The sequence below is a fragment of the Prionailurus viverrinus genome, chromosome E2, assembly GCF_022837055.1.
Source record: "Prionailurus viverrinus isolate Anna chromosome E2, UM_Priviv_1.0, whole genome shotgun sequence".
NCBI classification, from domain to species: domain Eukaryota; kingdom Metazoa; phylum Chordata; class Mammalia; order Carnivora; family Felidae; genus Prionailurus; species Prionailurus viverrinus.
Window position 1 is genome coordinate 29,137,906 of NC_062575.1, and position 23,427 is coordinate 29,161,332.

Consider the following 23,427-nt stretch of genomic DNA (forward strand, 5'->3'; position numbering starts at 1 on the left):
TTTCTAGATAGCTATCCCTATCTATCTAGATACTATCTATCTGGGGTACAAAATCAAAAAAATCTTGAAACCATCAACCTAAAGGAAGTGAACCTCATTCTCTTCATTTAAATGCCAACTTTAGAGGGAGTACTCGAAGTATTAGGAGATTAAAGAAGGTAAAAGCCCAATGCTTTTCCTACTGATTAATAAAATCCCAAATAAAAGTTACGGTAACAGTTGGTAATCAATGTAAAAAAACAGGAAACGAAAAGACAGCATTGGAACGAGAACAGCATCTTGCAGCTAACGACGCGGCGACCACTACCCTCCCTCGTACACACCCCCATGTATAGGTGGTAGTTGTCACATAAGCCTCACACCAGTTCAGGGAAGAGAATGTAACAAAATGGACAGCCTCTTGGCATTTTGATGTGGCCTTTAGCATCTGTTCTCTTAAAGAAAAACAGGCAACTCATTTTATAGCTGACCCAAGAGTATTTAGGGACAGGAAAGACACATGCGAGGCTAGAATCATCTAGTTATACAGGAGCCACAACTCCAGGATGGAAAAGCAGTGGGTCCCCAGGAACGATGACATATGGCACAAGCAGCCACTCAGAAGTCTCAGGGGCCATGTGGTTTGGGGCCCAGTGTTTACCAAGGCAGGAATACCATCATCATTTAAGTCCACACTGTCCTAAGGGAGTCACAGTGAAACAAAGCCATAGGCACTGGGAGGAAGTATAATGAGCCCACCCAGAACAGGACAGAAGTTTCTGTAACTTTCTAAACCGGTATGCTTAGGAAGGACAGAATCAGCAGTCATTTATGAGTATTAAAAAACAAACACTCACTGGAAACATGGATGAACCTTGAAGACTTTATGCTAGGTGAAATGAGCCAGTTGCAGAAGGACAAATATTGTATTGTTCCACTTGTATGAACGGAGACAGAGACTGAAAGTGGCATGGTGGCTGTCAGGGGCTAGGAAGGGGGATGGGGAGTTACTCTTTAGTGGGGACAGTTTCAGTCTGGGAAGATGGCAAAGTTCTGGAGATGGGTGGTGGTGACAATTGCACAACCATGTGAATATCCTTAATGTCACTCAAGTATACACTTAAAAATGGTTAGAATGGTACACTTTATGTTGTGTGTATTTTACCACACACAAAAGCTTTTTAAAAATCACTAAGGAAGTCCATATGGAAAATGAGAAACTGAATGTGAAAAAAAAAAAAAAAAGACAAAAAAGCTTTTTTTTTTTTTTTTTTTTTTATCAAGAGAGAAATACCTGGCTCCAAGCTCAAGGCCTAGATTGCAGACAATAACGATGAGTCCTACCACGCAGTTTTGAAGACACGGTCACACAGGCCACCTTGTAGCTCTCCGCGTGATGCCTAGCTCTTCCGCACTCCCCAGTACTGAGGAAGGGTCTCTTTTCTTCAGCTTGGCTCAGCCCTGTCATTCGTAATAGACAAACGAGAAGTCCCAGAAACCTGTTCTATTTGGGAAGGCTTTCTTTTGTTCTAGGCTTCGGTGGTTAATATGCTTGACAAATTTCAGAGTCTCTCTATCTCTGTAGACCAGTGCCAAAGAGTTGTTTTCCGGATTCACTGTTAGCAGCTGAAATAAGTGAATACAGTGTCACATCAGAGCACAGAACTTATTCTCAACGCTTTTCCTCAACGATTCACCACGGAACAGATGGTTTTCACATCATGTACTCAGACTGGTGACAGGGGATCTTTTAAAAGATCCTTTACGAGGAGGCGCTGTTGCTCTAGCTGTCAAGGCATTTCCCAACGGACCCTATTCCAATACATACCCAGAAAGGTTCTACCTCCTGCGTTTATTCCTTACTATATCCAAAGATTTCATGGGAATGCACCATCAACTCTTAACTTCTATGGAATTTCTCAATAGGTTAGAATAAATGCCTAGTGATTACCCTTTGGCATTTTTATTCCTTGCTGAGTACTTACTACTAGAAATCAGAACCAGTGCCAGGCAGACCATCATGCATTTATCAGCTAAGGACACTGGCAGAAGGTCATAAAAATTGGGTGTGTGAAGAATGAAAGCTTCCTTAAGAAGTAGAAGGATAGTTTGCTATCAGAAGCAACTTACCTCTTCATCTTCACCTTTGGCAATGTAGGAAGTAAAGCCGCCATATTCTGGCTCCCAGCCTTAAAAGGGAAGACAAACAGCAATCAGAAAGCTTTTCCTACAAGACTTCCATCATCTACTTACATCGCCCATACCAGGCTGCTCTACGACTGGGGGATCTGGGACCTTAGTGGTAACCAACTCTATGGCTTACAAGCCGGAATTTACTGTTCAACCAACATCGAATAAGGAGTGAAAACTAAGAATTAAATATAAAATACACCTGGAAGGAAAATTACATAAAAGATGTAGATCTGAGTGGGCGGGAGGGTTCTTGGAGGGAAACTGTTTTGGTCCACATCCCCCATACCTCAGTCACAGATAGAAATCCTTTGAGTTGGGGAGACTGAAGTTCATGACCCCCAAGATCCCTTCCAACAGGGTGCCTCTGTGATCTGTGATCCTGGCCAAGGTACATCACTTCTGAATTGGGTCAGGTGGAGGGCATCACCGGGAGAGACTGCCCCTCTTATGGAAACAGCTCACTGGTTTCCATAAGTTACTTCCTGACTCTTACCTTCACAGCCACAGTAGAGAAGTAAATCCAGGGCAAATTCAGTCTTGCTGTTGTCATGGATCAAAGTGTAGTGACCAGTCTTCCAACGCCTCAACTCCCCCTGGCATGTGGGAACACTTGAGTCTAAGAAAAAACCATAGAAGGCCAGAAAAAATTTAAAATAACTTGATACAACTGCTAGATTGTGAGGGAATAGTAAGCAGGAATGATCCAGCACTAAAGCGAAATCATTCCCATAATGATTTCTGACCTACTGACCTATCGTTCTGATCTATTACTCCACCAAACTAGCCTTAACAGTGACTGTCAGAAATGTACCATGTCTGACTGTTGGTGGGGGGGACGTTGATGCTCTCTTTCTTTACAGTTAGTTTCAGATAGAATATTTAGCTGCCAAAATAAAAAAAAATTATAACATGAATAAATACTATAATTTTAAACAGACTGCAGGGGTGCCTGGGTGGCTCAGTTAAGCGTCCAACTTCGGCTCAGTTTGTGATCTCACGGTTTGTGGATTTGGGCCCCACATTGGGCCCTGTGCTGATAGCTCAGAGCCTGGAGCCTGCTTCGGATTCTGTCTCCCTCTCTCTCTGCCCCTTCTCTGCTTATGCTCTGTCTTGCTCTCTCTCAAACATACACATTAAAAAATAAAAATAAAAAAAAATAGATTGTCCTACCTCCTGTTTCTCCTTTATTAACATCCTGTCTCAGTGTGATTCACTTGTTACAATTGACAAGCTGATACTACACATTATTATTAACTAAAATCCATAGTTTACATTAGGGTTCACTCCTGGTGCTCTACATTCTATTGGTCTTGATAAATGAGTAATGTCGAGTCTCCATCATGACAGTATTGGACAGAATTGGTTTTAATGCCATAAAACCCCCTGTGCTCTACCTAATTCATCCCTTCGTTCCTCCTAGTGCCTTCCAACCACTGATTTGACTCTCTCCTTAGTTCTGCCTTTTCCAGAATGTCATAGAGTTGGAAATCATACAATAAGTAGCCTTTTCAGACTGGCTTCTTTCACTCAGTAATAGCACTTAAGGTTCCTCTGTATCTTTTCATGGCTTGATAGCTCATTTCTTTTTAACTTCATCCTGTTGTGGTTAGAGAAGACACTTTGTATGATATCTTAAAAATTTAAATAAAATAAAGATAGGGGCGCCTGGGTGGCTCAGTCAGTTGGGCATCCGACTTCGGCTCAGGTCATGATCTCGCAGTTTGTGGGTTCGAGCCCCGTGTCGGGCTCTGTGCTGACAGCTTGGAGCCTGCAGCCTGCTTCAGATTCTGTGTTTCCTTCTCTCTGTCCCTTCCCTGCTCTCTCTCTCACACAAATAAAAAATAAACATTAAAATTAAAAAAAAATAAATAAATAAATAAATAAATAAATAAAATAAAGATAAAGTCTATTTGATATTAGTATAGCCATTCCTGCTCTCTTTTGGTTACTACTTGCATGGAACATCTTTTTCCATCCTTTGATTTTCAATCTTTTTCTGCTTCTGGGATCTCAAGCGGGTCCCTTGTAGACAGCAGACAGTATTTTTTTTTTTAAAGAAATTCTTTTTTTTTTTTAAACATTTTTAAAAGTTTATTTATTTTTGAGAGACAGCAGGGAAGGGGCAGAGAGGGGGACAGAGGACCCAAAGTGGGCTCCACTGACAGCAGTGAGCCCCATGTGGGTATCAAACTCATGAACCTCAAGATCATGACCTGAGCTGAAGTTGGATGCTTAACAGACTTAGCCCCCGAGGCGCCCTGATAGCAGATAGTTGAATCATGTGTTCCTGTCTGCTTTGTCAATCTCCTTCTTTTGATAGTCATTTATATTTAAAGTAATTACTAATAGAGCGGTGCCTAGGTGGCATAGTTGGTTAAGCATCGGACTCTTGATCTCAGCTCAGGTCATAATCTCGCAGTTTGTAGTTTCGAGCGCTGCATCGGGCTCTGCTCTGATGGTGCGGACACCGCTTGGGATTCTGTCTCTCCTTCTCTGTGCCCCTCCCTCACTTGTGCTTTCTCTCTCAAGATGAATAAATAAAACAAATTTTTAAAAATAATAATTACTAATAAAGAGGGAATTAATTCTGTCATTTTGCTATTTTTAAAATATTTTTATTTTAGAGAGAGAGACAGCATGTGGCAGAGGGGCAGAGGTAGAGAGAATCTTAAGCAGGCTCATGCTCAGTGTGGAGCCCAATGTGGGGCTTTATCCCATAACCCTGGGATCATGACCTGAGCTGAAATCAAGAGACACTCAACCCACTGAGCGACCCAGGTGCCCCTGTTTTCTAAATGCCTTATAGCTTTTTGTCCCCCATATCCTGCATTCCTGTCTTTTGTACTTAATTGGTTTTTTGGCATTGAAACATTTAAATTACTTTCTTGTTTCCTTTTATGTATATTCTATGGCTATTTTCTTTGGTTATCACATGGGTTACATTTAACATCCTAAAGTTATAAAGCCTCTAATTTGAACTTATGCCAGTTTAATAAAATATAAAAACTCTGCTCCTTTATAGCTTGGTGCCCACCCTTTTAAGATGATAAACTTTGCAAACAGTTACTTTTCATGTTTACCTTTTGTATTCCCTGCTCTGCTTTGGTCCAGGGTCTTCCATAACAGTAGACGCTTGGTAATAGAATAAAGCATCTTTTGGCTGCCTATATAGATTTTTTTTTCCTAAGCTGCAGGTTCCCATAAAAATGAAACCAAAAGGAATAGAGGTAAACAAATACCTTTTTAAACAGCCCCTGAGGCTCCACTGATCTTCACCTGATTCCTTGTAGGGTCCAAGTATAGATGCCAGTTTCAATTATCAAGGAAAGCCAACCTCTATCTTAAAGGCCATCTTGGGGCACCTGAGTGGCTCAGTCACTTAAGTATCTGACTTCAGCTCTGGTCATGATCTCACAGTTCATGGGTTGGAGCCCCATGTCGGGCTCTGACAGTTCAGAGCCTGGAGGCTGCTTTGGATTCTGTGTACCCCTCTCTCTGCCCTTCCCCTGCTTGCTCTCTCTCTCTTTCTCACTCTCAAAAATAAAGTAAAAAACATTAAAAAAAATTATTAAAGAAAGTGCTGTGTATTGACCAGTACAGGAAAAGCTACCTGGGTCTGGTGTTCTAAGTATCTGTGGTGACAAAAGCAACAGGTCAGTCAGTCCGTTTGGGAGGCCACAGAATCTGCATTACAATGCTTGTGGTTTCCCTGTCACACTGTGGGGTTTGTTTCCATTGCGATCCCTCCCTCGTCCTTGCTCTTCTAACTGCATGGGGTCCTTCTCAAGAAATCAGAGCGGAAGCAGGGAGAGTAAAGCTGAGGAGAGGAGTTGGGAAACAGATTTTCTCGACTGGTTTAGTAGGTACTGAAACATGTATGTTGAATTGGTAACTACTCAGTCACCAAATCCACAGAAGCCTTCCCTCTTAAATTTCCTATGTTTTTCTCTTTTTCATCTTGTTTGTAGATGATGAAAGACTTCCTCTACTTTTTAAAAAAAATTTAAAATTTTTTATTTTTTTAAAGTAATCTCCATAGCCAACATGGGGCTCCAACTCAGGACCCTGAGATCAAGAGTCGCATGCTCTTGGGGTGCTTGGGTGGCTTAGTCGGTTAGGTGTCCAACTTCGGTTCAGGTCATGATCTCGCGGTTTGTGGGTTTGAGCCCTGCATCAGGCTCTGTGCTGATGGCTCAGAGCCTGGAGCCTGCTTCGGATTCTGTGTCTCCCTCTCTCTCTGCCCCTTTCCTGCTCCCACTCTGTCTCTCTCTCTCAAAAATAAACATTAAAAACAAAACAAAAAAAAGAATCGCATGCTCTTTCAACTGAGCCAGTCAGGTGCCCCTAGACTTCCTCTAGTTTTAATAATCATTTCCTCTGTCCATATGCCCAAATGCAAACAAGTTTTTCTTAGCCTGCTATTGGTCCTTAGCAGACATAAGCTGCTCACCTTCCTCTCCTTGATGATGTTGTGTTTTAAAGTAGTTTGGGGCACAGCCAGTCCTATTTCTGTCCACTGTTCGTAAATCTTTAGCCTAGTAAAACATACGAGCTGCTCCTCCTATCTAGAATGTTCTTCCCATAGATCCTTGTTATTCCAATCTGAGCTCAAATAGCAGCTTCTGAGACAGGCTCTTCCAACTGCCCATTCACCTCAGAGGCCACTCGGTCGTTCCTCACATGTGACCCTACGAAAGTTTTCCGCATGGCACTTATCGTTATTTGATGTGTCCTTGTGGTTCGTGTACACGTTTAATCTTTGTCCTCTCCTACTAGAATATTAGCTCTAGGAAAGCAGAGACCTTGTTTGTTCTGTCCTCCAGTTCCTGAAACAGGCCTAGCATAGAGCAGATGCGCAAGCAATATTTGTTGGGTGAATAAATGATTGACTAGTGAGTGCTTAATGGTACACAAGGACAAATCATATCGACAGCTTACCTCTCTTGGCTTCGTTTTCCTCTGACTCTGGGTCTGTCTGTTCACTGCTCTGTTGGCTGCTGTGGCTGATGGCCGTCTGAGGACTCTGGGGCCCAGGGGAGCTATGGCTAGTCCCTTCTTCAGTGTGATCAGCTGCAGAGGTGCCTTCGCCCTCCTTTTTGTCCTCCACCTCATCTTCCTCTGAAGGGGCCAAGAAGTGGAGTTTCAGGCCTGTGAAGTTGGAGAGCAGCAAGAACAGAGCCTCGGAGCGAAATAATTCCATGCAGTCCTTCAGGATGTTGGGAAGCTTGCTCTCCTCCGCTTTCTCATAAAACCTGGAAAGCAGCAATGCCAAGTTGTTCATCAAAGCCACAGACGTAATATCACGCATGGAATAAAAGCCGATCATTAGCTTTGTACCCCGCTGCCTAAACCTTGGCATAGCTCACTGAATCACCAGTTGTTCTAACAGTGAGGTTCTCTCGGGGCCTGCTACCAGATGGCCGTGGGGATGAAACACCACCGGGGCCAATGTCCTATTATCGGAGGTGAGCCTGGCTGACCAACAGGCAGGTGCTAAATGCAAATGTCTTGGTTCTACCTTTTGTTAGGGGGACCTCGGCTGCTCCATTTCACATCTCCTTTCTCCAAAGCCTCACAGACCTCTGCAAATTTCTCAGGCTGGAAAAGGAGCACAGAAAAAAAAAACAGTCAGGGACTCTCCCTGTAGTCCCACACCTGGTCTTGCAGCTGGAGCAGCTCTGCAGAATCATTCTGGCTCATTCCTAAAAGGGCCAGCCGACACTCACCCCCCCACCCCAGGCCTGATACAGTGAAGCCAGAACAAAGACTGGATAAATCATCAGCATGCCTTAGCCAAGAGATTTGAGTGTTAATCTGGACTATCTCCTTTAGTAGTTGTAGGTCTTATGTCAAATTGCTCAACATCTCAGTCGCCTGAATTTATAAAATGAAGATCACAATACAGACTTCAATCCAGAACATATGAGGGGAAAAAAATTAAGCTGCAAAACAGCCAATGTCATTACAACAAAAATCTCTTGCAGGCCTCACTTTTATTTAATCAGCCTTATAAATAAAATAAGCCACGAACAGAGCAAGAAGCTGAATAATCTGTTGAAATATGCTCAAGAGGCTTTCTCTATAGTTGTTTAATGTAGCTTCCCAAGGAATGTTCTCAACACTGCAGTCCCATCGGCTGTAAAACAGGAACGAGGATCACAAAGCCTGATTTAGGTAAGCTCAGTAAAATGGGGTCAAACAAGTTTATTTACTATGCTTCTCAAATTCCTTAATATGCTAATGTCAGCTTTAAAATTCTGAGAGAGAGAGAGAGAGAGAGAGAGAGAGACAGAACGTAGCATCTCAACCTTTATCTTTCTCATGGAGGAACAGCTCTTGGGACTGCACTTCCAGGGGGAGCAGGATCACTGTGAAGCACCACACCAGCATCCATCATCTCGTGTGGCCCTCACAGTAACTCTTCAAGACGAGCAAGGCAGGTCCTATTGCAGTTTAATTGATGATGAAATGGAAGCTCAGAGAGATTTAGTGATTTGCTCGGGTTAGTAAAACCATAGAGCCAGGACATGAACATAGAATCCTTCTGACTTCTGATGTAGTTCCCTTGCCACCGAAATGGGCTACCTCATCCTTGTCAAATGCTCGTTAATAGGGGTTGACCAATTAATAATCTCTCTACTAAAAGCAATGAGCTTATAGTGAACCATATTCACCAAATGAATAGGAAGGAAAATACATACAACTCCCTCTCAGCCTAGAGGCTAGTTGTGTGTGTGTGTGTGTGTGTGTGTCTGTGCGTGTATGCACCATTAAGATTTTAGAAAACTGGGGAACACCCAAGGGACTCTTAACCCACTAAGCATACAACTGCTACCTATGTCGGCTGCTAGTACTGCTTCCATATTTTATTTGAAGAAGAGGGTGATAAAAATATTCTAATCAGGAATAAAACAAAAAAACTTCTTTAATGATGCCTATGCACCCACCCAAGAAGAAAGACAAAAGCAGAAGTTGTTATAACAGTGAGATTTTGTTAGGATGTCCCCAAGATATACTGGACAGGATATGCTGGCTTACCTTAAGGAACTCCTTTAGGAGGATTTCGGACCTTTCTTCAAACTCTTCTTGAATTTGAACTTGGTAATCCATGTCCAGATAAGTAGGGTTGATCCAATCATATAAAATTTCATGCTTAAAAGAAGGAGCAGATGCCAAATATGAGTTCACAGTTCTTATTGCTTTTGCACTTATGTCATTTCATAACAGTAAAATATATGCAAATCCTCACTCTATAATTTCCTCCTTGTTACATATAAAAGTGCCAGAAAACTCTGCCTGAGAAAAGATACTATCAAAAGTTTATCCAAGAAGAGTGGAAGAGCAAACGTAAAGTCTAGTTTCATTACCAGGAAAACAAACGACATGCTACAGCTTCTAGAGAAGAGGCCCGACAACCGGCATTTATCCTTACATCTTGTGGAATGTGCGGGCTCCGAGGTACAAGTGGTTCAAAGTAGTTGGGGGGTCTGGTCAGTGAAGGACCATGAAACCAGCCGCTTATAGACAAACGTGACTTTTCTTCAGACAGGACTTCAGACACCTGAAAAGAAAGGCCAGCAGCACATGAATGAACACACCAGATAAGAGGGAAGGTCACCAGCCAGGGTGCACTGACTTCCAGATCCATCACAACAGATATGGGCACTATCTGGCCACAGGGGTCCATCGGGAAGCTGTCACATTTTGTTAACGGGGAACTAAAAAGTGTGATCCTTACATTCTATATATTTGTGGTTTACAACCGTTACCTGGTGAAAGGATACTGGAGACACTTCAAAGAAAACCAGTGTGTTCCATGAAGGGATAAGAGACTTGACAATCTGCTTCGGCTGAAAGTGTTCTGCACCAGGAGAGAAAACAACCACAAATGTGGTTTCGTTATCGTTAACCAATTCCAGGCCGCCTTGTTTCACTCCGACAATTCTCAGATTTCTAGGGGGAACTAGACGTACCCTGCAGATCCCAAACCACCACCTCCTTCCATCTGTCTCCCTCATACTTGCTGGTTCTGCTGGGTGATATCTGTTCTCACTACGCCATCCCTCTATTATTGATGAGAGCTGGAATAAATTCAGAAAGTTTTCCAGAGTCAACATTTGGTGTCGGTCCTTAGAAAAGCCCTGGCTTCCTGTCAGATGGATTCACCCTAGCAGACCGACGGTGCCAGGCGAATGTACACGCACTCTACCTTTCCGCGGTCAGTATTCAGAAGTAGGGTCTGCCGAGTCCTGTTAATGGACTCTATCTCTGGAGTAATGACGACTTGAAGCACAACTTAGAGGCAGCTGTCAGGGCCGACATCCCTTCCCCTGCGGTTGTCACCCCACTGAATGGCTTCCGCCTCCTTAGATGAGTACACATGTTGTATGTAAGAACTCAGAAGTGGCTAGTGCCGAGGAGCATGCACTTGTCTTACCATCAACGTTGTACAGGTCCAGGGTGCCCCCCAAACTCCTGTCCCAGGGAGGAACCAGGTAAAGAATGAAGGCGATCCGGCGCCCTTCCAGCTCGTCGTCGTGGCAGAGGAGGGCATCTGCAACAGTGCAAAGCACACTTTAACGTCCCGCACCGCAAGGAGCAGCTCCAGGAGCAGCTGGAGCTGATTGGATCCAGCATTTAATATCAGTCCATTTGATACTCATCTGTAATGTGAACTCTCCAGCTGTAAAATGACACTTATTCTCCTGGTTTATAATTGGAGACATAAAACGGGCAACAAGGGGGACTCCAAAAGCACTGAAGGGCACATATAGGGACAGACCCCAGAGAGAATCGCTAACAGTATTTTTGCCTGTATTCTTCCAGTATTTTTCCTACATATATTTGCTTTTAAAAAAACAGTATCCTACAGTGGTTATTTTGTGGCCTTTTTATTATGTGGTAAGTGTCCACATCAGTATACACCCCTGTCATGCTTTTTAATGGCCACGTAGTATACCATATGGGTTATGAATTATCTTCCTTCCCCTTTAACTAATCTTCCACTTGTTAATTGAGTTGCCTCCATTTGCCTTAATGAACATCACTGTACATAGACCTTTTGGTACTGATTCCCATTTATTTCTTGAGCTAAAACTTCTAAGGGCCATTTGGTGGAACTGAGCAAGGCAGGCATCTGTGTAGGGCAGGGGAGGGAAGGCATGCTATGGTGAACTGAGACTGTTCACACATGGAGGGATCATGATCGATTGATAAACAAATCTATTGAAGATAATGGAATCCATGGTTCTTACTGCTGAGGTAGGAAATTACAAATACGGAAATGGCAAAATCTGGGATAAACCTAAAGTGTTGAATTGCAACTGCAGGAATCAACGTGAATTGAGCTTCCTATATATGTAGATGTTTATATAGATATTTAGATATCTACATATTTCTAGATGTTGAAACATACAAAAGTGTAAATGCACGTGTGTGCACATGTGTGTGTATATGTGCATATGTGTTTGCTGCCTCTTTTCCACTGAAAGGCCTGGGAGTGGTGACACCCTACTAGCAAAAACACCTACAGTCCAGATCTTGATTTAAACAAATTTTTTTTTTAATGTTTATTTATTTTTGAGAGAGACAGAGACAGAATGCGAGTGGGTTAGGGGCAGAGAGAGAGGGAGACACAGAATCTGAAGCAGGCTCCAGGCTCTGAGCTGTCAGCACAGAGCCCAATACGGGGCTCGAACTCACAAGCTGTGAGATCACGACCTGAGCCAAAGTTGGACGCTCAACTGACTGAGCCACCCAAGCACCCCTTGATTTTTTTCTTTTTTAATGTTCATTTATTTTTGAGAGAGAGAGAGGTAGAGAGAGAGAGGGAGACAGAGGATCTGAAGTGGACTCTGCACTGACAGTAGTAGATGTGGAGCTCCAACTCGTGAACTGTGAGATCATGACCTGAGCTGAAGTCAGATGCTTAACTGACTGAGCCACCCAGCTCTTGATTTTTAAGCATCATTCTTCACTGAAAGGACCTAGGGTTCTTTGGAAGAATGGCCAACTCTGGATCTAGAGCAGGGGAAATGTAAGATAAGCCTGGAAAATTTTGTTTTGCTAGAAAGTAAGATATATTAAGAATGATGGGGACACATCAAAAGGACCTGAAGTCAGTTTAAAGGAGCTCCCCTTGATCAAATCAGGGACAATATGAGCATCAGTATAATGACAGCAACTGCTTATAGCCCGTTACATAAGCAGTAATCCATAAATCCACACCGACATAAATACATGAATAAATAAATGGGAAAAGGGGGATGTTTCCTTTACAGTAGAATAACTAATAAATGTAAAATAAATGATTTTTTATTGAAAAATATCCCCGTTTGGCAACCAGCAAGAAATATCAGAGGATGCTGGGGCACCTGGGTGGCTCAGTCGGTTAAGCGTCCAACTTTAGCTCAGGTCATGATCTTGTGGTTTGTGGGTTTGAGCCCCATGTTGGGATCCATGCTGACAGCTCAGAGACTGGAGCCTGCTTCAGATTCCGTGTCTCCGTCTCTCTGCCCCTTCCCCACTTGTGCTCTGTCTCTCTCTCAAAAACAAACAAACATTAAAAAAATTTTTTTAATTAAAAAAAAAAAAAGAAAAACCTGACATTAGCCACCACCTTAATTAAGTAATCAGAGTTAGTATCACTATACTATGACACACAGAAACCACATACCACTTGAGAAGATGCAGTAAAAACAAAACAAAACAAAACAAAAAAAAAAACCCACATAATTAATTTTGTAATATTCCTACCAAAAACACATGGCTTGAATCTAATCATGAGGAAGCATCAGACAAACTCAAACTGAGGGAAGTTTTACAAAATGACTCCTCTGTAAACCTTCAGAAGCATTAAGACAATGAAAGTCAAGGAAAGACTGAGGGAGTCCAAACAGGCATGACAACTACATGCACATCGCAATCCTGGACGGGATCCTTTGAACACGTATTTATTTTTTATTTATTTTTGAGAGGGAGCGAGCATGGGAGGTGCAGAGAGAGACAGGGGGACAGAGGATCTGAAGCAGGCTCCGGGTGACAGCAGAGAGCCTGATGCGGGGCTTGAACTCACGAACTGTGAGATCATGACCTGAGCCGAAGTCGGCCATTTCGAGTGACTGAGCCACCCAGGCGCCCCTAGATCCTTTTGCAATCAAGGACCAAATAATAGAACTTGAATGGAGCCTGAGGATTAGATGGGAATCATGGATTAATCTCAACTTCCTGATTTTGATGGTTTATCATTATCATACAGGAGAATGTCCTTGTTGTAGGAATCACTTGGGGGTCATGGGGCAGAACGGCAACCAAGTCCAACAGGAAATACGTTATTTGTACTATGCTTGCCACTTTTCTAGAAGTTTGAAGTTATTTCAGTTGAAAATAAAAAGTTTTTTTTTTTTTAAAAAGGGCGTATGATAGGACTCTTCCTGTGTACTACTCAGTTACCCTCAAAAAGTTGCTACCAATTTACACTTCCCCCAATTATACTTTATATTGTGTGAGAGTAAACCCAAATCAAAACTGGACTCAGGAACACAAAACGAAATGCTTTTTCTTGTAGACAAAAAACCAAACATGTTTTCAAAAAGACATTTACATGCTCCCAAAGGGAACTGGTGACAATGGATCCCTCTGAAGAGATGGGGGACAAAAAGAAAGGGAAGGGGACTGTCAAGGTTTACGCTGTATCCTTCTATATTGAGGTTTTTTCCCTTAAGAATGTGGTTCTACGAGTAGAATTTACAACATCACCTCTTGAGTTTCCTGATACTGTACACAAAGCGGGTGTGCATGTGCAATGTCAGCATTTTCCGGAAAATATGGTCAACAGTTTTCATATTTCCACCAAAGACAACCCCTGCCTTATTATACCTTCCAGGAAGGTGGGCGTTTCGGTATATGAGCCGGTCAAGTGTTCCTTACTGAGCAGATTCTAATGCTATGCGGGGACACGCAGCCCAGGATTCGGGCACACTGGTGCTATCTTCTTGCCACTGTTAGTTAAAGCCTTTAAGACTTCCAGATGTCAAGGGCTTTATCTTGCTTACCAGAGAATTCATATTTAGCACAGGACATGTCAATAGTTGATTCCAGGTCAATCTTGGAAATGTCAGCAAGCCAAGTCCGGAAATCTTCAAACAGAACTTTCCTAGAAATGTAAACAAAGATCACTTGTTAGGCTGCAGTGAGGCCTCCATTTGGATCTAGGCCACAACTACTTTTTCCTGGAGGCTGCGGTTTATTCTTTACTTTAAACTTGCACAGTTTAGGACTTGGAACTGAAATAAAGAGAAATAAATACTAATCTATCTACTGTAATCTTTTTTTCTCTGTTTCATTTTACTTTCTTCCTCTTAAATTTATGGCATGCCCTATCATGGCAGTGATTTGGTGTCTGTCATAATTTATTGCACTGATGTTCCATTCCGAGGTTACTGATTTTTAGATATGTTCTTCAGCACTAAAACTGACTCCACTGTTTAATGACCACTTAGGTGACACTGTTGTAGATTAAAAACTTTAAGTTGCAATAACAGTCTATATTATGCTAACTATGTGGCACTCAGGAAAATCTTTCATAGAAGTTCTTTTTTTTTAATTTATTTTTTAATGTTTACTTTTGAGAGACAGAGAGAGAAAGAGAGAATGGGAGAGGGGCAGAGATACAGAGACACAGAATCTGAAGCAGGCTCTAGGCTCTGAGTTGTCAGCAGAGCCTGACGCAGGGCTCGAACTCCCGAGCTGTGAGATCATGACCTGAGCCAAAGTCAGGTGCTTAACCAACCAAGCCACCCAGGTGTCCCTTTCAAAGAGGTTCTGATGCTAGCAGGATACCACTAAAAGATGCTGACCATTTCCTTTTACCATCTAATGTGGTTCTTTGTACAGAAATCTCTTTAATACAATTTATAACTCATTCAGCTGATCAACTTTGAAATTCTGTTAATCTCGATGAATTTATATCATTTTGAAAGGATTTACATTAGTTCACATTTTGCACACACAGACAATATTTTGGGGATCCTCTAAGTCCAGATGTACACAATTGAAATTCCCACCAAATGCAATTGTGCTATTCCTAAATATCAAGTCTTCAGGCTGATCTGAGATTTTAATACTGAGTACCTCTTCTGCACTATACATTACCAAACCAAAAAATTTCTGTAAACTACTGTGCTACGTTAGTTCACCCAGAAGTGCCACATAACTTTAAAAACAGTTGCAAATTACATGGAATGAGCCAGCAGAGCAAAGTGCTGAACCAGGCTTGAGATGTGGGTGGCAAACATTTCTGCAAAGTCTTGATGCTTTAAACAACTATTACCAAAGCCTTAAATCCTTCTTTTACTGGTAACATTGGCTTCCTCAAGTTTATTCCATAAAAAGCCCTTCCTCTAGTCACTCTGTGAGGGTGTCACGAGGACAGGGTTATTTTCTGTCATTATTCTCACTTGTTAATTGTATTTAAGAGAGAAATTGCAGAATCCAACCGGGAAAGATAAAGGTCACCTTTCTATAAAGACCAAGGACTGCTGTCTCTCACACACCATCCAGCTGTTACCCTGTGTGTATAGAATGGAACCTCGGTCCCATAGGAAATGCTTACCAGAGGCATGCTGTGAGCTAATGAGATAATAATGCCTTAAAGCGCGATCACCTCTCTTTGGAACAATGAAAGGTCTAAATAAATATGAAATGTTATGAGTTACAATTAATACATAAGCAATAGTTCAGGATTTGGAAGAAATAACAATCTGTGCAGACTGCCATCATATATAGAAATTCTGTATAGATGAAAAAGTTATTACAAAGTAACACGTGCTAAGGGGCGCTTGTTAAGTGTCCTTGACTCTTTATTTTGGCTCAGGTCATAATCTCATGGTTCGAGCTCCATGTTGGGCTCTCCCCCCACCTCACTGCTGACAGCATGGAGCCTACGTGGGATTCTCTTTCCCTCTCTCTCTGCCCCTCCCCAAATAGTGTGCACATGCACTCTCTCTCAAATAAACTTAAAAAACAAAACAACACCCCCCCGCCAAAGTAACATGTGTTTATTGCAGCAAAACTTGGGGAAAAAAACACTCCAGAAGTAAAAAAAAAACTGTTAAAAAAAATCTGAAATCCTACTAGCCAGATTTAAACGTCCCATTCTTCTGCCGTTCCGTTGGTATACACACAGCCAAATATATAACTTTCTTAAGATCATTCACACTGTGTGTATTGTTTTAACATCTTTTCTTTTGACAAGTGTATTTCATTGACTCTAATATGCCTTTGTCTGTAAGAAGTAGTATTATTTTACATTTCACTTAAAAAAATGTTGCCAATTAAACTAGGACATCATTGTAATTTGTGAGACACTGGATCTCAGCAGTGCTAAAATGGGAAAAAAGAAAATGTATCTTAGAATTGGTGAAATAGGGTTTAACTTTATCATACTTGCATGTTAAAATTCACATATGTCATAGCCAACAGCTGTAGAGTTTTCCACTTTACATTTGTGCCATTAACTATGTAAATCTCAGTGCGTGGCCATTTAATTTGTATACAGTTTTTCATTATTTTATTTATTTATTTATTAAACATGCACTTTAAAATTTTTTTTTTAACCTTTTTTTTTTTTTTTTTTTGAGACAGAGAGAGACAGAGCACGAACGGGGGAGGGGCAGAGAGAGAGGGAGACACAGAATCGGAAGCAGGCTCCAGGCTCTGAGCCATCAGCCCAGAGCCCGACGCGGGGCTTGAACTCACGGACCGCGAGATCGTGACCTGAGCTGAAGTCGGACGCCTAACCGACTGAGCCACCCAGGCGCCCCAGTTTTTCATTATTTTAAACAACATTACAACACATAATCTTCTATGGAATTTTTGAGCTCATCCTTAATTATTTTCTTGGGATAAGTTCTCACAAGTGGACTTACACTACAAAATAATAAGCATAATTTTTAGGGTTTTGATACATCTTTCAAAACCATCATCTAAGAAAGTCGGCAGCAGTGCATAAAGGGGTCTAAACGACTGTCAACACTGGGGTTTTGAATATTTGCCAACTTAATAGGTGAAAAATGCTTCCTGCAGTGTCTCCTTGATTACTAACAAGGTTGAACATTTTATCACTGAGAAACTGGGCCCTGGAATCAGACTGATTTGAGCTTGTATCTGAGCTCCCTCAGTTTTCATCTAGGAAGCCTTGAAGAACTTACTTCATCTCTCAGTCTGTTTCCTCCTCTACAAAAGTGTTATTATATAATACTTCCCGCACCTGACAAATAGCACCAGTTGTTTACCTTAAAGCACAGATGTGAGGCTCTCTTCTCTTCTTCAAATCATCAGACTTGATCATAAAAAAGAGGAAAAAAAAAAGATTTCCTTCATATATAAGACACACAGAGGAAAGCAGTTCAGTGAGTGCCCTGGTGGCATAGCATTGTGGGTAACAGCCCAGCCCTGAAGCCAGACTGCCTGGGTTTGATGCATGGTCTCTCCACGTGGCGGCTCTGCGACTCGGGCGACTTCCTTAACCCCCCTGTGACTTATTCAACAAATACTTAAACACTTGTGACAGTGGAGCTTATGTTATTTTTGAGGGAGACAGACAATAAACATACAAATACAGTGGTCAGTATGAAAGAAGGGGACAAATGCGCGGGGAAAACCAGCAGGGTATGAGGGAGTAGGCATGCTCAAGATGGGGAAGGGCTTCCAAGTACAAACACGGTGGCCAGGCTAGACCTCGCTGAGGGATGCATAGCCTTGAAGGAGGTTGGGAAACAGTCCAAGGGAATACCTAGGCACAGAGGATTCAAGGTCCTCAGTGTGAAGCATTTCCTAGTCAAGAAATCCAAGGAGACTATGTGGCTGGAGCAGAGAGAGTACGGGGGAGAGTGGTAGGAGATGAGGCCACGGAGGTAAGGGGTCACCTTAGAGCTGTTCTAAGCACTTTGGCTTTCTGACAAAGAAATGAGGAACCATGGGAATTTTTGAGCAAGGGAGTATTGGGATCCCACTTAAATTGCTAAAAATTGGGATAAAATTCATGTAACATAAAATTTACCATCTTAACCATCTGGAAGTGTGTAATACGGTGGATTTTAGTTTATTCACCATGTTGTGCAACCACCACTGTTGGTTCCAGAACATTTATTATCACCTCAAAAAGAAACCCCGTACCCATCAGGTGGTCACTGCACATACCCTTCTCCCCCAAGTTCCTGGCCACTGCTAATCTACATTCTGCCTCTCTACATAGATTTGCCTATTCCGGACATTCCATATGGACGGAATCCTACAGTCTGTGGCCTTGCGTGGCTGGCTTCTCTCAGCACATTTCCAAGTCTCCTCCTCTCCTCCATGTTACAGCAGCATTACTACGTCATACCTTTTTCTGGCTGAATAATATTCCATTGTGTGGACAGACCACACTCATTGTCCATTTGTCAGGTGATGGACATTTGGGTTGATTCCACTTTTTGGATATTCCGAATAATGCTGCTACGATCACTAGTTTTATGTGAACGTGTCTTCAATTCTTTTGGGTCCACTGTTGTTTTAAAATAACACAACGGCTATGACTGTGGAGCTGGGCAAGGGTAAAAGCAGGGAGACTGGTTAATAGACTGATAGAATAATCCTGATGAGAGACAAAGATGGCTTGGGCCAGGTGTCGGCTATTGGCACTGGAATGGAAAGAAGTGGGTTTTTCTGGATAGGCTTTAAGATAGAGACTGCAGAATTTCCTGACAAACTGGGTATGAGGGGAGAGAGGACCTTAAGGTTTTTAAGCCTGGTCCCTTGGAAAGATCGAGTTGCCATTAACTGGGACGGGTAAAATTGCAGGTGGAACAGATTTAGGGGGAGAAGATCAGGCGTTTAGTTTTGGACTTAGGTGTGAGACACTGAACAGATATCCAAGAGTAGAGGCAAAGCGAGGGTCTCCCTGGAAATGGCCCAAGGGCAAAGCCCTAAAGTACTCCATCATTGAGAATTCAGGTACAAAAGGAAAGCCTACCAAAAGAAACCAAGGACTTGCCAGGGAGGTAGCAGGAAGCCCCAAGGCATCCGGACAGTAAAGTGAAAATGTCTCCAGGAGAAAGGAGTAACACAGTAGCTCCAGTGCTGCTGGGAGGTGGAGTAAAATGAGGCCTCAAAACTGATGACTGACTGGACTTACTAACGTAGAAGAAGTCGAGAGTGAGCTTGACAAGTGCAGCTGCAGTGGAGTTGTAGGTGAAAGGCTGAAGAAAAGTGGGCTTAACAGAGAATGGGAGAAGACATATTTAAGAAAAGTACAGACACCTTATAAGGGACTCTACTGTCAAGAGGAGCAGAGAGGGGCGCCTGTGTGGCTCACTAGTCCAACTCTTGATTTAGGCTCAGGTCATGATCCCAGGGTCACGGGATCGAGCCCCATGCTGGCCTCTGCACTGAGCATGGAGCCTGTTTGAGATTCTCTCTAAAAAATTAAAAAAAAAAAAAAAAAAAAGAGGAGCAGAGGAATAGGGTGGTGGTTGAAGGGCAAAGTCAGGTCAAGAGCACTTTTTTCTTAACATCTTTCTTTTATATGTCAAAGGGAACAATCCGGAAGAGAAGGAAAACTGATGGAGTCCCCTCATCTGTAAAAGAGGAATAGTAATGTACCTCCTTCATAGGACTGAGGATTTAATGAATTAATAAAGTACTTAGCATGGCATAAAGCATGCACTCAATAATGTTTGTTCTGAAATATACAGAATATCAGGCAACTCTTAATGACATACTGTTAGGAAGGCTGGAAGGTATCATAGACTCAATTAAGGCAATTCACAGCACAAGCAAAGGGGATACAAAGTCTGAAGGGACAGAAGACTGAAAGCAGGTTTTATATTTACTGTCTTAGGATGAAGAAGTTCAGTCCCAAAGTGAGCATAGTAAATATTATTCACAGCCCAGTAGAGTTCCATCAAACACCCATGTGATCTAAAGTTATCTTTTATTCCCCTCCTCATTACCCAGGGACCTTTTTATTATTTTCCCACTCACTGACTTTACAGTTAGAAGTATTTTCATCCACCAAACTGCATTAAGTAACAACCAGCTTTATTTCTCAATTTTAGTAATCAGAGATGCATATGGCCCTAAATCTAACAGAGATTTATTGTGATTGAAGTTGATAATAATTACAAAGGCAGATCATTGTGGTTTTAATTAACCTATGTAACTTTACTAAGGATAAAAGCTTAATATTAACTGGATTTCCTGAATTATTAAGAGTTATATTGTGTATTTCATCATGTGGTTAATTCAATCATATGTGTAAGGCCCAAAGATAGACATATTGGGGGACACAATCAGCTCTAGTGCAAAAGAATAAAAGAGAGAGAAATCCTGTTATTTACTCTCTTATCCCAGATAAAGAGGAATCAAAGGGTAAATGCAAAGAAAACAAAATAGGTCTTCATCTTTTTCATTTTATCCTGTGATTCTTGAGGGTTGATGTCCATGAAGTTTTATAAAGGATTTCTAAGAGTGATGTACACCATGTACTAAAAAGATATTCCCCCCAAAACTGGGGAAACCAATGATCTAGATTTCCATACCTAGACTAGGCCCTGTCTTCTAAGAGTAGAAAATCCAGCCATGATTTTGACATGGTCTTTCCTGCCAAATTAAACCGTCCACCAAAAAAAGGAATAGACCTAACTCTCCTTGGACATTCTGCAGTGAGCAACATGCTGCAATACATCATGCCACCTAAAATACAGACATGAACTCAAAAATTTAAATGGTTATTATTTTCCAACATACAGTTCTCTTTAGCATATCAATCCCCAAAATGTACCTGATCCCCTTTGTTTATAATGTACTTAACTTACTGGCTTACTGTATTTCTTGACTATCTGTTGCCATCGTTATCACTTCTCCTATTTTAGATTTTGAAGTCTTACGGGGCAGAGACTGTCAGAGAGTCCCACGCAATAATTATAGCACCTAATACATTGTTAACACTCAGTAAGCTTATGTGAAATCAATGAATGCTTCTTACAATGTCAAGGCAAGGACCCTCCAAGGCAAACCCAATCTAAAACTTCAAGTCCAAAGGTAATGAATGGCTTTGTGGTCAATTAATTTCTGAAGTGGAAGAGTGAAAGGGACATAAATACCTGCTGGAACTTATATAAATCGTTATACTTTTCATGGAAGTCCAAGTTCAAAAGTTCCTTCTGAAGCCCTTCCAAAAAGTTTTGGCTTTGGATGAAGTCTGGGATCACGCAGTGAAGAAAGGGTTCCATGTCCATGACAATGGCCTCTGTTGGAAGGAAAACATTACTTGTGGCTTTTTCTCCTTTTATATTTTTGACCCCCAAGTGGTATAGCGAGAGAATACAAAAGGGAATGGTTGTGAATTCTCAGAAATCAAGTAAGTAAAGTCTAAGATTTGGAGGAAGAATTATAAGCTCTCTCTTTTTTCTTTACGCATTCAATGCTACTTTTAAAAAATATTGTTCTTAAAATACTAATTCTTAAAAGGAGTACAGGTGATATCAGTAAGGTTCGTACTCCTTTCTGAGTTTTAAAAAAATGTTTACTTATTTTTGAGAGAGAGTGAGCAGTGGAGAGGCAGAAAGAGAGGGGGACAGAGAATCCAAAGAGGGCTCTGTGCTTACAGCAGCAACCCCAAAGCGGGGCTCAAACTCATAAACTGCGAGATCATGACCTGAGCCGACATCTGACGCTTAACCCACTGAGCCACCCAGGCTACCCGCTTTTTTGTTTTCGTTTCTGTTTTAGTTCAAAGATTAGCTATTGAACTGAATATATTTGATTCTTTACTGATTTCCCCCACACTTAAAATGAGAGTAGCAAATTAAAAAAAAAAAACGAGAATAGCAGCTCAGCTCCACAGTTGGTGGGATCCCACCCCAAGTCCAGCTCTGCGCTGGACAGTGCTGAGCCTGCTTGGGACTCTCTCTCTCTCTCTCTCTCTCTCTCTCTCTCTCTCTCTCTCTCTCTCCCCCCCCCCACTTGTGCTTGCTCTCTCAAAATATATACATTTTTAAAAAGTGACAATAACAATTGCGGCTGGTGATTTTTCATTGACCCTACTTTTTCTTTCCCCAAGTTACTGTTGGAGGAAGTTACAACATTCTTTTTTTTTTTTTTTAATCAGTTCAAGCATAACTTTCCGATGCCTTGATTTCTAGCTCAACATTTTACCCACTGCTTCTAATAATAGTCACCACCACCACGACCGACCACGTGCCAAACACAGTGATGCTGTAGACGCACGACTTCACTTCATCTCTTCAGCAAGCTGTGGTAGACACTATTCCTATTTCCATCCTGCAGCCTAGGATATTGACAAGTCCCTGCGTGTATAGAGCTATCACTTTCTATGTGCATCCAGACACCCAGGACTCACCTCTTTAAAGTACTTAACAACTGAAAGCAAAATCATGGCAATCTCTAGAAGGGAAAGCATGATGCATTAAGCAGAATTCTTATCCCCTAAGGTGGTATCTGAGGCTGAGGCTGGAATCGTTCAAGGTGGGTTCCTCCCCTTGCTCAACACTTGTTTGCTTTCATAAGTCACGCAGTCGACCTATAGGCGTGTGAAAACGATTAAGCGCAGGTGCCAACTATCTGGCAGCTCACAACAAATGCTCTGGCTACGCTATTTTGGGATGAGCGATCATTGCCCTCGGAGGAACTACGAACTTGCATGCCCTCTGCTTCCCAAAACTCTCGGGCCTACGTTTCTTCCTCTTCTCAGATTTCTAAATCCGAACCGAACTTGGGATGATAGAGGATAGCAGGAGAGTCAGAGGTGGCCAAAGTCATACTGTCTCCAAGAGACTCTTCCCTTGTGGCCCCGCTGCCCAGGGCTCGGCTCGAGTGGCAGGACTTTCAGAGGCCCCCAGACCCCGCGCGGCAGCTCCCCCTTCACAGCACTCGGTTACCGTGACGGAACGGCGTCCTGCGGCTCCAGGCCTCAGACACCTGCTTTTTCAAGGTTTCTTCCGTGACAGCATCCGAAAACTCCGCTATCACCTCCTTCTTTCCCTTTTTCCCCGCACGGCCGGGGCCCGGCTCAGCTGGCCGTTTCCCATTCATCTTCTCTTAAGCTACAGACCCACGCCACACTGATCAAGCAGCTATACTTTCCTGGGCGGACTGCAATTCCCAGAATGCCCCCTATCCCGTGTTTCCCAGCACCTCCCAATAGGAAGTGCGAAAGTAAGAGGAGGAGGAGCCCATTCCTGATTTACCAAT

The 23,427-nt window shown here is 42.3% G+C and overlaps 1 protein-coding gene across 2 annotated transcripts; it reads right to left on the reverse strand.

The window, feature by feature from the left end:
- Positions 1-1,136: 1,136 nt before the first annotated feature.
- On the reverse strand, positions 1,137-23,328 carry OGFOD1 (2-oxoglutarate and iron dependent oxygenase domain containing 1). 2 transcript variants are annotated; one of them, XM_047835977.1, is made up of 13 exons: positions 23,115-23,328; positions 21,318-21,463; positions 17,466-17,512; positions 14,226-14,326; positions 10,610-10,726; positions 9,942-10,033; positions 9,605-9,733; positions 9,211-9,324; positions 7,691-7,770; positions 7,111-7,424; positions 2,666-2,788; positions 2,110-2,168; positions 1,137-1,605 (listed from the first exon to the last, which is right to left on the reverse strand). In XM_047835977.1, exons 1-13 carry the CDS (start codon positions 23,266-23,268, stop codon positions 1,444-1,446), a joined length of 1,638 nt encoding a protein of 545 aa, XP_047691933.1. In that variant the 5' UTR covers positions 23,269-23,328; the 3' UTR covers positions 1,137-1,443. The 2 variants fall into 2 exon arrangements, with proteins under 2 accessions (XP_047691933.1, XP_047691934.1); XM_047835978.1 differs by lacking the exon at positions 17,466-17,512 and having other exon boundaries at positions 23,115-23,252.
- Positions 23,329-23,427: the final 99 nt, after the last annotated feature.